Source organism: Centruroides sculpturatus, unplaced genomic scaffold (assembly GCF_000671375.1).
Source record: "Centruroides sculpturatus isolate CEXI.00-Female unplaced genomic scaffold, Cexi_2.0 scaffold453, whole genome shotgun sequence".
In the NCBI taxonomy this organism is placed as follows: domain Eukaryota; kingdom Metazoa; phylum Arthropoda; class Arachnida; order Scorpiones; family Buthidae; genus Centruroides; species Centruroides sculpturatus.
The window spans coordinates 198,010-210,956 of record NW_019384758.1 but is presented as its reverse complement, the minus strand read 5'-3'; the positions used below and the strand labels follow the sequence as shown (position 1 = coordinate 210,956).

The 12,947-nt window shown below is 30.4% G+C and overlaps 1 protein-coding gene across 1 annotated transcript in view; it reads left to right on the top strand.

Annotated features, from left to right (window-relative positions):
• Positions 1-12,947, top strand: part of LOC111628735 (beta-catenin-like protein 1) — a 54,752-nt gene that overhangs the window by 8,599 nt on the left and 33,206 nt on the right. Inside the window, exon 2 of the mRNA XM_023372571.1 lies at positions 11,561-11,681. Within this exon, the coding sequence (XP_023228339.1) occupies positions 11,561-11,681 (121 nt within the window). The remainder of the gene's footprint in view (positions 1-11,560; positions 11,682-12,947) is intronic.

The window sequence follows — 12,947 nt, the reverse complement described above, 5'->3', positions numbered from 1 at the left end:
CCGAATCAATTGGGGACTGGGGTTGTTCGTATAACTGATATTTCGGATAACCGATTTATGTACGAAAAAATAGTTTAACGTATCCAATGTTGAAATTTTTATCCGTTGCGTGTCGCTTCGCGTTGAATTTTCGTCGATGTTAAGCCTAACGAAGACTATTGTATCGTTAAAAATTATTTTTTTATTTTTTACAAACAAAATAAATATATTGAAAAATATAAAAACAATAACAAATTATACTTCAGATGTTAATTTAGTATCAAAAACGTAAAATATTTGAGTAGCCCAAAACATAGCCAAAGATCGAAGCGCCACAGCACTGGCGAAAATTTAAATTTGCCGACTGGAATTCTTTCGGATGATTGACGTTTCGGATAATTGACTTTCGGAAAATCGACACTCTACTGTATATACTGATACCTAGGGATATTTATACAAATATTCCTATCTTAAGACAGTATTTATTTTATATACAAGCACTCCAGAAAAATAACTGATTTATGACATATGTTATATTCTTGGAGAGAATGTAAATGGATTTGTCATAAACGAAATACAAGTTATGTGTTTAAATGATTTACATTTTTGCCCTCAAAGTATTTTTGTATATAAATTATACCATTTCAATAATTAAAGCTGTATATAAGTATTTTTAATATTTCTTTTTATAGAAAAATATATTTTAATAAATAATATAAACTGTAATTGTTTAAAAAGTAACAAAAATTAAATTTGAATACTTACATTGAGTCAGAGCCTTGTGTTTTAATAGCAACTGTCAGGCCACTTTGTTGGTCTTGTTTTATAGTGAAATACACTTTCAGACTTATATTTATGGTAATTTTTTGTATTTTTTATTTTTATTTTCTTTTTTGTTTTTTTATGAATTTTTGCATAGTTTTTTCAGTCATGTATGTTGGATTTTCTATTACAAGCAAAATCTTTCCAATTTTATGTGTTTTTGTAAAACCAAAGATGTGTAATGTTTTAGGATTGAATTTAAATTCATTTATCACAGAGAATATGAGCTATTTTTTATTATAAGGAATCTTATATGATTATAGTAAAACCTAATTAAGTTGAAGTTTAACAGGTAAAAAATTAGGCTTTGAGTTAACAAGTTTAATACCCCAAATTTTTCTGGGGTCATAAATTTCCCATTATTAAGCCATTTCTCAAAAATCTGTTTACAGAATGATTACAAAGTTGTATATTGTGCCATAAACTGTATACCCCTTTTGTGTCCAGATAAGAACTCCAGTAACATATTTTATCAGTAAAAGTATATCAGCAGAGGTTTAATGGTATTGTATTGTGTTATGTTTGGTTTGGAGCTGTAGTGTTTGTTTATCTCAATTGTCTGTATTCATGTAGAATATAACAGAAAATGAAAACATGGACCTATTAAAGGCTGGAGGAAAATGACAGAAAAATGGGTTTAAGATAGAAGTAATAACAACTTCAACTTAATAAGATCATATTATCGGGACAACCATATGTACTGTACCTGGGATTTATAGACAGGTTTGAGTTAATGCAACTTCAAGTTAGTGAGCAGTTCAACTTAGTGAGATTTTATTATTTAGGCTATGATTAGAAATATTGCAAAGTGACTCCAGCCAGTTAGTGAAGAACTGAGGGAATAATTATTTTAATTTAAATTATTTTGATGTAAACATGAAAACAGAAAACATATTCAAGAATTTTTTACATTTTTTAAAAATTAATATTTCATTTTGAATTTTACAATTTTTTTCTTTACAACATTCAAGAATCTTATAAAAACCCTCTCTTCCCTGAATCTGTTACCAGTGCATAATGCGTATAAGAAATATACAGCAGGTGACAAACGTTTTCCAGTTTTCGCATTCATCAACCAAGCAAGCCCTAACAGCTGAGTTAACCTGAATTAAGAGGATAGCAACTGAACATGGGTACCCAACCCTGACATGCTGCTTATTTGAGCGATACCAGTGCTTGGAACACACCTCTACCACAAGTGGTAATGTTGACAAGGAACCTCACAGTTTGCCACATGTTCCCATCATGTTTAACCCGTACCTTAGAGCAGTGCATACACAGATAGCCAGCAAGCATCGTGTACAGATAGCATATAGAAGATGTCCCACGATTTTCGATATTCTATAGAATGAAAAAGACCTTCCAGATTGCACCAGGTTTCCCAGCATTTATTCCATCCTTCTGAAAGATAACTGGTGNGACTTTGTTCGCTATCCGAATTGTTCGTTAACTAGAGCAGTGCATACACAGATAGCCAGCAAGCATCGTGTACAGATAGCATATAGAAGATGTCCCACGATTTTCGATATTCTATAGAATGAAAAAGACCTTCCAGATTGCACCAGGTTTCCCAGCATTTATTCCATCCTTCTGAAAGATAACTGGTGGGGCAAAGACTTATTATACATCGATTCTATCAAGCGTTCCCTAAGTACCCGTATAAGAAAACACCAAGCGGATATCCAATATCACCACTGCACTTGCTATGTATGCATCTGATCCGGATGTCAAGGCACAGTTTGATAGAGCTACAGTCATCATCAGCATACCACCAGGACCACCTTAAATGGCTAGAATCCATAGGCATTTACAAAGCTGGCCAAATAGCCATGTGCGTCAACTGAAAGGAGGAGCTAAATCTGTCTTGGGTCTGGCAGTACCTTTTAGATGCCAACCCATGGCTACCTCCACCATCTCACAACTGTGCATGTCAAGCGAAACTGACTTCGTCAAAATGACATTCGATTCCGTCGAATTCCACACACTCCATTCTGAAGCATTCTAAGCTAGTTGACCTGAGGAAGAACTGCAAGATACAGTCGATTCCCCTATAACACTGTTGATTATTCCGTTTTATATGAATTCCATGTTGTACGAGTCACTTAGATTTTACGTGAGCCGTTCACAGCCTGGCAGACATATTTGTAAAATATAAGTGACTTGTACAACATGGAATTCTTATAAAACGGAATTATCAACAGTGTTATAGGGGGGTCGACTTGTAGTTCGAAAATGTTTGTCACTTGCTATATATTTCTTATACACGTTACGCACTGGTAACAGATTCAAGAAAGAGAGGATTTTACTCCGGTGCTGAAGTTAGAGTGAACTTTGTACTAATTGGGAACCACTGGTTTGGATTGAATAAAAATAATATTTCCTTGTGATTCTATCCCATGTTTTCTTGGAGCTAATAATAGATAAAAGAAGCAAAATGTACATTTTTTTCAGAATTAATGGATAACTTTTGTAACATTGTAGTATAAATTAAGATTATAGAATGAAATCTGGTATTAATATTTTCATTTATTTCCCTTAGATATTTAATCTGATGTGAAAAATTGTAACTTTGTTGTATAANTGAGCCGTTCACAGCCTGGCAGACATATTTGTAAAATATAAGTGACTTGTACAACATGGAATTCTTATAAAACGGAATTATCAACAGTGTTATAGGGGGGTCGACTTGTAGTTCGAAAATGTTTGTCACTTGCTATATATTTCTTATACACGTTACGCACCGGTAACAGATTCAAGAAAGAGAGGATTTTACTCCGGTGCTGAAGTTAGAGTGAACTTTGTAATCTTATAAAAAAATCTTAATACAAATAATTTATTAAAAGCTTTTTTCATTTTACATTGCTTTCATTTTTTAAATAAATAAATAGTCTTTATTCTAATCACTTTTTGTCTGTTATGTTGTTTTGTTTGTTTAGTGTTAGTACACTTCTCTCAATGACATACTTATCAAACTGTGATAAGTCCATCTTTGGGAAAAGTGCAGTAGCACAGAATATAAAAACATCTGTCTCTCTTTTATATTAGTCAAGTACAAATGAGATTCACTAAATCATGTGATCTTTTACAGGTAAACTATACAATGGTGCTATTTCCTGAACTCTATGTATGCAATTACTTACAATGAACAATGAAAAGAATATTTGTTTTAGTTACCACAATTTATTATGAGAGTATAGTCTGTGTATTCTTTAGCAAAATGGATTTGATATTTTATTACTTATATACATAATCAAATGCATTGTATTATTATACAATATATTCATTCTTCTTTTATTCTGTATTGATCAATAAAACAGTAGAATGTATAAGATCTTCAGACATTTATTTTTACTAATGTACTCACTTATCTTTCTCTCTGACTTTGTTCAAGTTAATATATAACTTTACAATCGTAATATGAAAATTTCGACTTTTTCTGCAAATCATATTGTTTATTTATTTATTTTGGATATAATAACTAAAGTTGGCAAAGACTTATGAAAAACAATACAAACAAACCCATTAAAACACAATAAGCAACATAACAGCTATTAATAAAAAAACATGCAAACATTAAAACATGCAAAACAGAAAAAACAAACATCTGTGCTATTGCAATGTAAAGTATGTTTTTACATATTTTACATTGGAACATTACATTTAATAATGGAAGACCCAATCTAGATCTAGCAACTTTGTCATAATCAGTTTATGGTAAATTGGAAAATTTAACAGACAATAAACTTTATTTAAGGATAAACTGTCTTTTGATAATAAAGATGGAGCAATGGCGAACAATAATCAAAAAATGGTTGAAAAATGGATTGGTTAGAGATATAGTGTTACTAGAGTATACATCTTCTAATAGTTTTTCACAATTTTGCAAATGTAATCAGAAAAGGTATGATGTTTATCTAATATGATACCAAGATCACTAATTGTCTCAACACAAGTAACTGAATGATTATAGATGAAGAACAGAAAGAGGCAGGATTTCTTATCAGTATGTAACACATTACAGTGGGTGATTGGTTAATGAACATAATCCGTTCCAAGACTTTGTTCGCTATTCAAATTGTTCGTTAACTGATTATCGATTTGCCATAGGTTTCTATGGGAATTTGATTAATTTGTTTTGGAGACCCCAAAAAAAATAAAAAATATATACTTTCTTACTACGTTTATTCATATGTAATAATAAAAATACATATAAACATGGTCTTGCATTTTTATTAGTCATGATTTTTCCGTTTTTGGGGGTTAAAGAATCTGTCCAATGTCGATTGCTTTTCTGTCTTCATGATTTTTCAGAAGTAATTAATCACATTGTAATTATAGAGATCCCTAAGCTCAATCTCAACCTGATATGGATGCCATTTTAAGACCATTGTTCTGACATTCTCCCACTTCTTCAAAAGATCTTTAATAGCAGATATCGGCATAAATCTGCATTTTCAGAAAAAACGTAAAAGAATTGTTTCTGTCAGAAATATGAAAGGCTAGAATTACAAGGGAGAGTTTCAAAGTTTGGGGGAATACTATCCGATCAGTATATACTGGGTAGAACGTCGGTATCGACGTCTCCCGCACTCCGAAAAGTTTCGAATTGTTGCCTGAAGACAAAGGAAGACCAATCGGTATTCGTTATTTTATGTCGCTTCTTTTTGTGTTTGTTCAGTGAAGTGTTCATTATCTGAACATGTGTTCATTGTCCGATCATAAAAATCTTTTGCGAAAGTGTTCATTATCCGATCATAAAAATCTTTTGCGAAAGTGTTCATTATCCGATTTGTTCGTTAACTGATCACCCACTGTATTATAGTTTTAGCTAGATGAAATTTTTTAGATTAAATGATTTAAGAATGTTCATATTTAACTTTATATCATCTTTGAGAAGGCTGGGACTCAAATTAACCAATTTCATATCATTGGCATATAAACTAATAATAGAAGAAAAGAGTTTGTCTGAGCAACAGCATAATCAATAGAGCAGATAAACAATAGACTACACAAGATTGAGCCCAGAGAAATGCCACACTTTAGAGGAAACAGACAAAAAGAAAATTCTCCAACATTAACACTCAGTGATGTTAACAGATAATAGTTATTTAGCCTTTTATAACTGAAGGATGAATAACAAAAAAATTTAATAAAATATCTAACAGAAGATGACAGTACAAATCAAATGATTGTTTAATGTTGAGATAAGTAATATAAGATGGTAATTTAAGTTCAACATGGCTTACTTTTATCATTAAATATCTTTCATTGTAACTATTTTTAATATACAGTGGGTGATCGGTTAACGAACAATCCGTTCCAAGACTTTGTTCGCTATCCGAATTGTTCGTTAACAGATTATCGATTTACCATAGGTTTTAATGGGAATTTAATTAATTCGTTCTGGAGACACCAAAAATAAACAAATATATACTTTCTTACTACGTTTATTTATATGTAATAATAAAAATACATACATACACAGTCTTACATTTTTATTAGTCATGTTTTTTCCGTTTGAAAGGGTTAATAGCATTGCAATTGTAGAAATCCCCAAGCCTCAACCTGGTTTGGATGCCATTCTATGATCGTTATTTTGACATCCTCCTACTACTACAAAAGATCTTTAATAACAGATATCGGCATTAATCCTCTTTTTCAGAAGAAAACATATCTTTCTGAGTTTCTTGGTGTTCTTCATTCAAGAGTTCTTGGTGTTCTTCTGTCATCAGATCTGTTTCGGATTCCATTATGAACTCTTTGATGTTCTTTATATCTCAGATATGATTTTTGTTACTCCTTTAGCTGCTTGAGTCTTCTTGATAATACAGTATCTTTCTTAGGTAAGATTTAACTATGGCCTATTGTAGACTTGTTCAAGCCATACTGCCCAGAAACATTAGGCATTTTCTGCCCACTCTCTACCTTTTCTATTATACTCTGACCTTTCAAAAAGAAAAATAGACACAAAACTTAATGAGTGCCTACCCGACAGTCTCGCGAATACATAAAAGAATTGTTTCTGTCAGAAAAATAAAAGGCTGGAATTAAAAGGAAGAGTTTCAAAGTTTGGAGGAATACTATCCGATTGGTATATACCGGCTTGAGCGTCGATGTCGACGTCTCCCACGCTCCGAAAGGTTTCGAATTGTTGCCCTAAGACAAGGGAAGACCAATCGGTATTCATTATTTTACATCGCTTCTTCTTGTGTTTGTTCTATGGGGTGTTCGTTATCCGATCATGTGTTCGTTATCCAAACATAAAAATCTTTCGCGAAAGTGTTCGTTATGCGATCTGTTCGTTAACCAATCACCCACAGTATTATGAAAGTAAATTTTAAGTTAGTATGTTTTAATTTGTTTATATGCATTATCAAGCTACTATGTTAGACTCTTTATTGTATTGCTCATAAAACACTAATGACAGAAAAGCTTTGCATATATACTTGATTTGTAATTTCTGTTTAGTTATGAAAATGTTGATTTTGATATATGCAATCATTTATAAGATATTGAAAACTGTTAACATTTTTATTTTCATTATCAATGATTATTTAACTCGGCTTCTTAAACTTTTTACATTCCTAACCCCTTTTTACTCAAGAAAATTTTTACATAATGGTGCATAGGTTTATAAAATTAGTAGACAAATAAAATCACTGATAATAAATCATAAAACAATTTATTCCAAAACTGTTCTTTGATATATATATTATTTTATCATTTATTAAAGACATAAGCAAATTTGCTTACTATTGAGATAGATATACTTGTTTATTTTCATAAAGAATTACTTTTTTCTGGATATTTGATACTGTAAGATGAAGGATATTGTCAACATTTTAAACATTTGGTTTTATACAACCAACGCACCTTTCCGGTTATCTGACAAATGTTTTTGATTCAATTTATAAGTCTGCCTCAGGTCATTGCAAAACTTTCAGTTGTTTGAAAAATTGGAAGACAACTTTTGTTCTATAATGCTTTTATAAGTTAATAGTTATGAAAAATCTAGGTTATATTTTTTGATATCTTGATGATCAAAAATTATAAAGAATATAAACAAAAAAATTTTAATAGTCAAAATTATGTCAAAAAATATCTGGATGTTCCATAACTTTAAACTTACAAAAACATTATAGAACAAAAGCTGCATTCCAGTTTTTAGAACAATTGAAAGTTCTGTGGTGACCCAAGGCAGACTTATAAATTGAGTCAAAAATGTTGGTCAGATATCCAATCCTTGGCTGGAAAATATGACTGTTGTATAATTGAGTGTTTAAATATGCCTTCTAGCTTTTTGAAATGATTTTCAATGTTTTTCAGACCAACATTTTGATTTTATAATTGTCAATGCTGAAAACACCACTTTACATAAATACATAGTATAAAATTTTACTGTTGTCAGATTTTTTGCAACCTCCCATATTCAGTTATGTGATCCCAGAAGAGTTATGACCCTCAGTTTAAGAAGTGCTGATTTAAATTTAACACTGCAGACTGCTATTCTACTTGTTATATGAATTAAATGAGTTTTGTCATTTTTTAATTAAAATTATATCAGAATGTAATTTTTATAACAGCATAGTTCTTAAATTCTTAATGATATTGCATAGATGATCAATACAAAACCTTCCTCACTTATTTCTATCCATTTATACACAAGGACGTGTATAAACAGCTAGAAATAAGTGAGGAAGGTTTTGTATTGATCATCATAAAATAGTTATAGCTACAAATGCATAGATATTGCATAAGTTTTAGTTAATCTGTATATAAATATACAGATTAACTACTGCTTATCATATTTTAAAGGAAATACTTAATATAATTAAGTTATATTTTGTTTATTGAAGAAATAAATTTCCTGGAGAAAATATAAATTTCATAAGAGAAAGATTATCTAGAATATTTAATATCTTAAAAAATATTATAAAGTTAATTTAGCCAATAAATTTTATAAGAATTATTTCTATATAGAAAGTAATTGGTATGGTATTTCTAGTTAATATAATATACAAGTGTCTAATTAAGACAAGTAACCATGAGTAATTAAGACAAGTAGCACAAAACTTGTTTAAAATTAATGCCATGAATTGTGAATAGTTGAAACTTATGTCATATGTAAATCAGTACATTATCCTATTACACAAGTGTCATGATAATAGCAGCACACCTCTGTGACAAAATGTAATGCACTATATAAACAATGAAATTGTTTCTGACAAACAATTATTTATTAGGATCACTAACAATGAGGAAGTGTTCCTCATACATTGGTAGCTTGTCAGGCATATCTCAGAGAAGGCATTTAGATAATTCATTTTTGCCATGTACTGTACATTTGTGTATATGGCTTTAATTTTGGTTTAACAAGTTTAGTTTTTAATTTTTTCCAAAAAATATATTNTTTTAAAATTAATTACACATGGTTTTTCAAAAGTAGTGCACCATAGGAGATTATGCATAGAAGCTTGTAGACAGAGCATCAGGCAAGTATATAGTGTAGTCGTTATATGAGGCGTTGTTTTGGATCTGCAATACTGTCAAATGGAAATTAATTGCATAAAATTTATATGCAAGGTCAAATCACTTTTAACTAATGTAGGCCCAGCTGTATAGTTTTGTAACAACTGCATGGGGGACCCCCAAAAAAAAAAACTGGATGTTTTGTATAAAAACTTTATTTATTAAGTTTTTTACAAAATTCCTTCAGTCGAAGAAAAGAATCAGCCCAGAGTGGGACTTAAACTCACAACTCCTGCTTACCGTGCAGATGTGCCACCAGTTACACTACCTGAGTCTGGTCTGATCTCCTCTTCCAGACATACTTAAATATGATATTACCATTCAAGGTTACATATGGTGCTGACTGGGGATGCCTTCAGTGCCCTTGTCTTATAAACTCTTACACATGGCACTCAACTGGCCATTGCTCAATCCTGGTATGTATGTTTGGAAGAAAAGATCAGACTGGAGGCTCAGGTAGTGTAACTGGCAATGCATCTGCATGGTAAGTAGGAGTTGCAGGTTTGAGTCCTGCTCTCGGGTCAATTAATTTTCTTTTCTTCCAGAATATTCTAAATTTTACGGACATTTTTGTTTATACAGGCGACAGTTTATCTTATCCATGTAAACCACATGTTGTTTCATACTAATTAATTGATGCTCTAAAACTTTCTAATTGGAAAGTTTGCTTTATCTGTTTTCATTTTTGATTTGCACTGCCTATCTTCCAAATTTCGCCACTAAGTGCGCTGCTGTTGTTTGCATTAGATCGGGCATAGTCACTTTACTATACTGTTACTTCACTTACATAGCTGTAGCTTTCTCTGTTCACATGAATTTTCCAGTTAAAGGGACTTTCCTATGCACCCTGTATAGATGTTAATGTATGAAAGCAATTTAAATTGTATTTATATTTATTTTATACTTTTTAGCTTCTTTTTACAATAAGCTGATAAACTGCTTGTAAAATCACAGTGAAAATATTATTTCTTAATCTTCTTATTCAAAATGTGCGTTTCTGGAGTTTGTATTGATTCAAAAGCCTTTTATCAGATATGATGATATAATTTCAAAAGGCTAGGCTTTTGAAATTATATCATCATATCTGATATTTTCTTTCTAAAAATGAACAAGTTGTTCATATAAATTGAAAATTATTATTTTTTTTTAAATTGCATGATGCAATAAAAAAAATAAAATATCTCTTCAGAGAAGATAATAGCAGTTCCATAGTGAGAATGTCAAAATTGATATAAATTTTTTCATAAAAAGTGTATTTGAAGTAAGAAAAAAATGAAAGTAATGTAAAAAATGCACAATTTAAAACTGTACAAAAATGTGCTCTATAAACAAAAAATGCATATTTTCAAAACAATATTTTGCACAAATAAAAAAAATATAGAAATTTAGCAATAAATAATAATAATAATAATTGTCTTATTAAAAAATGTTATATTCATAAAAATGATAATATATTATTTAACAATTAAAAAATGGCTGGAATTAATAACTTATTACTAGTTTACATCTCAGTATTGAGTGTAATACTCCACAGAATGAAAAATACAAAAATGTTATTTATTTTTACTATAGAAATTTGAAAGATATTAAGAATTATAATAATTTATTCTGATAATTATAAAAACAGGAGATGAAAAATAAAAATATGTTTATGTATTATATTTATTTAATTGGGCTGCAATTTGAAAAAATTGTAGACTTATAAATTCCCACTGTTATCCGTCTGTCTGTCTTTCCTTAATCTCGAGAATGGTGTTAGATAAATGAAATTCAAGACAAGATATGGAAAGTTTAGAGCAGGAGGCCCCGATTAACTATGTACAAACTTCCAGTGTAAACTGGAACTATGTACAAACTTCCAGTTTACACTGGAAGTTTGTACATAGTTAGAGAATAATGTGACATTATTTTAATTCAAAAGTTTTCCTCTGAAAGGAGTTAGGTAGATGACCGGAATGACTCAATTGCTAAAGGAAAAGTATAATGTACAGGAACAAGACATTACTAATTTGAAGTGAAGAGTATATATTTATATTAAATAAATTAAAATTATGTTTAAAAATTGCAGCCTGGCATTGTGACATTGTCACAAAATAATTGCTCATTGAAGTTAATTTTAATTTGTTGAAATTAAAGAAACAATTCAATAAAACTTTTTATATTTGAGAAATTTTAATAGCATATTGAATATCATTAAAATCACTTTTGTTTATTTTTTTTTTTTTTGTAGCCATCGAAAGAACCAAAGAGGGGACTTGCTGAAGATGATGAAATTGAAGCAAGGCCACGCTTAAAACGAATAGCTCAAATACCAGAATTTTTTCATTCGGATAGGAGGAGTTTGAGACAAGGTCAAATGTTGATTTATTTATAATTGGGTGATCTTATCATAGCTTTTAATTGCTACCAGCTAGTGAAAATGTACAAGTATTCTTTGATTAACACAGTTAATTAATCTCTCAATGTTATTGCATATATCAAATTCATGTTAATCAAATACAGACTCAACCAAACAATCACTACCCACTAGAAATTTTCAGTTAATAACAAATATTTTTATTTTAATAAACGAAAATAGCAAATTCACCAACACTTTATTTGTCAAGAAGAACATATCTATATTAAGTAAAGACAGCTGTTATAGCTGCATTAATTGCAATTTCTGCTGAGTATAAAAAGTAATTACTGAAATTAATGTCATTTGTTAATCAAATCTTGCATTAAGCAAGCGATACCTGTAGTCAGTTCATTCGTTTTGCAAGAATAATAAAAGCTTGAGAGACCAAGCTAATTTAATGAAGTATTGATATAATATACTAATACTAAATTTCATTTGGTACTAAAGTTTTTAATTATTTTTAGTTAAAAACAAACTTATTTGTTTTGTTAAATATGAACATATAGCTTGTACTGTTGTACTATTGCAGATTATTTCATTAGGTATAGCTAAGCTGGCTGGATAAATTTTTTACTGTGCAATTTTTAAAATTAATTACACATGGTTTTTCAAAAGTAGTGCACCATAGGAGATTATGCATAGAAGCTTGTAGACAGAGCATCAGGCAAGTATATAGTGTAGTCGTTATATGAGGCGTCGTTTTGGATCTGCAATACTGTCAAATGGAAATTAATTGCATAAAATTTATATGCAAGGTCAAATCACTTTTAACTAATGTAGGCCCAGCTGTATAGTTTTGTAACAACTGCATGGGGGACCCCAAAAAAAAAAAAAAAACTGGATGTTTTGTATAAAAACTTTATTTATTAAGTTTTTTACAAAATTCCTTCAGTCGAAGAAAAGAATCAGCCCAGAGTGGGACTTGAATCTGCAATTCCTGCACACCATACAGATGCATTTCCAGTTAGGCTACCTGGACCTCTGTCCAATTGAGAACAACTCCAGGCTGGTTATTATTAAAATTAATATGACATAGCAGCATAACCACCTACCTCTAGATCAGGGGTCACCAAAGTGGTCTATATCAGCACCTAAGGATCGATATCAGTTGAGAGAAGCATAACTTTTGCCTTGTCATATGTCATATATAAGAGTTTCCCAATAATGTTATATTGACCCCTAAGGGTCGATATAACATTATTGGGAAGTCGATGAAGAC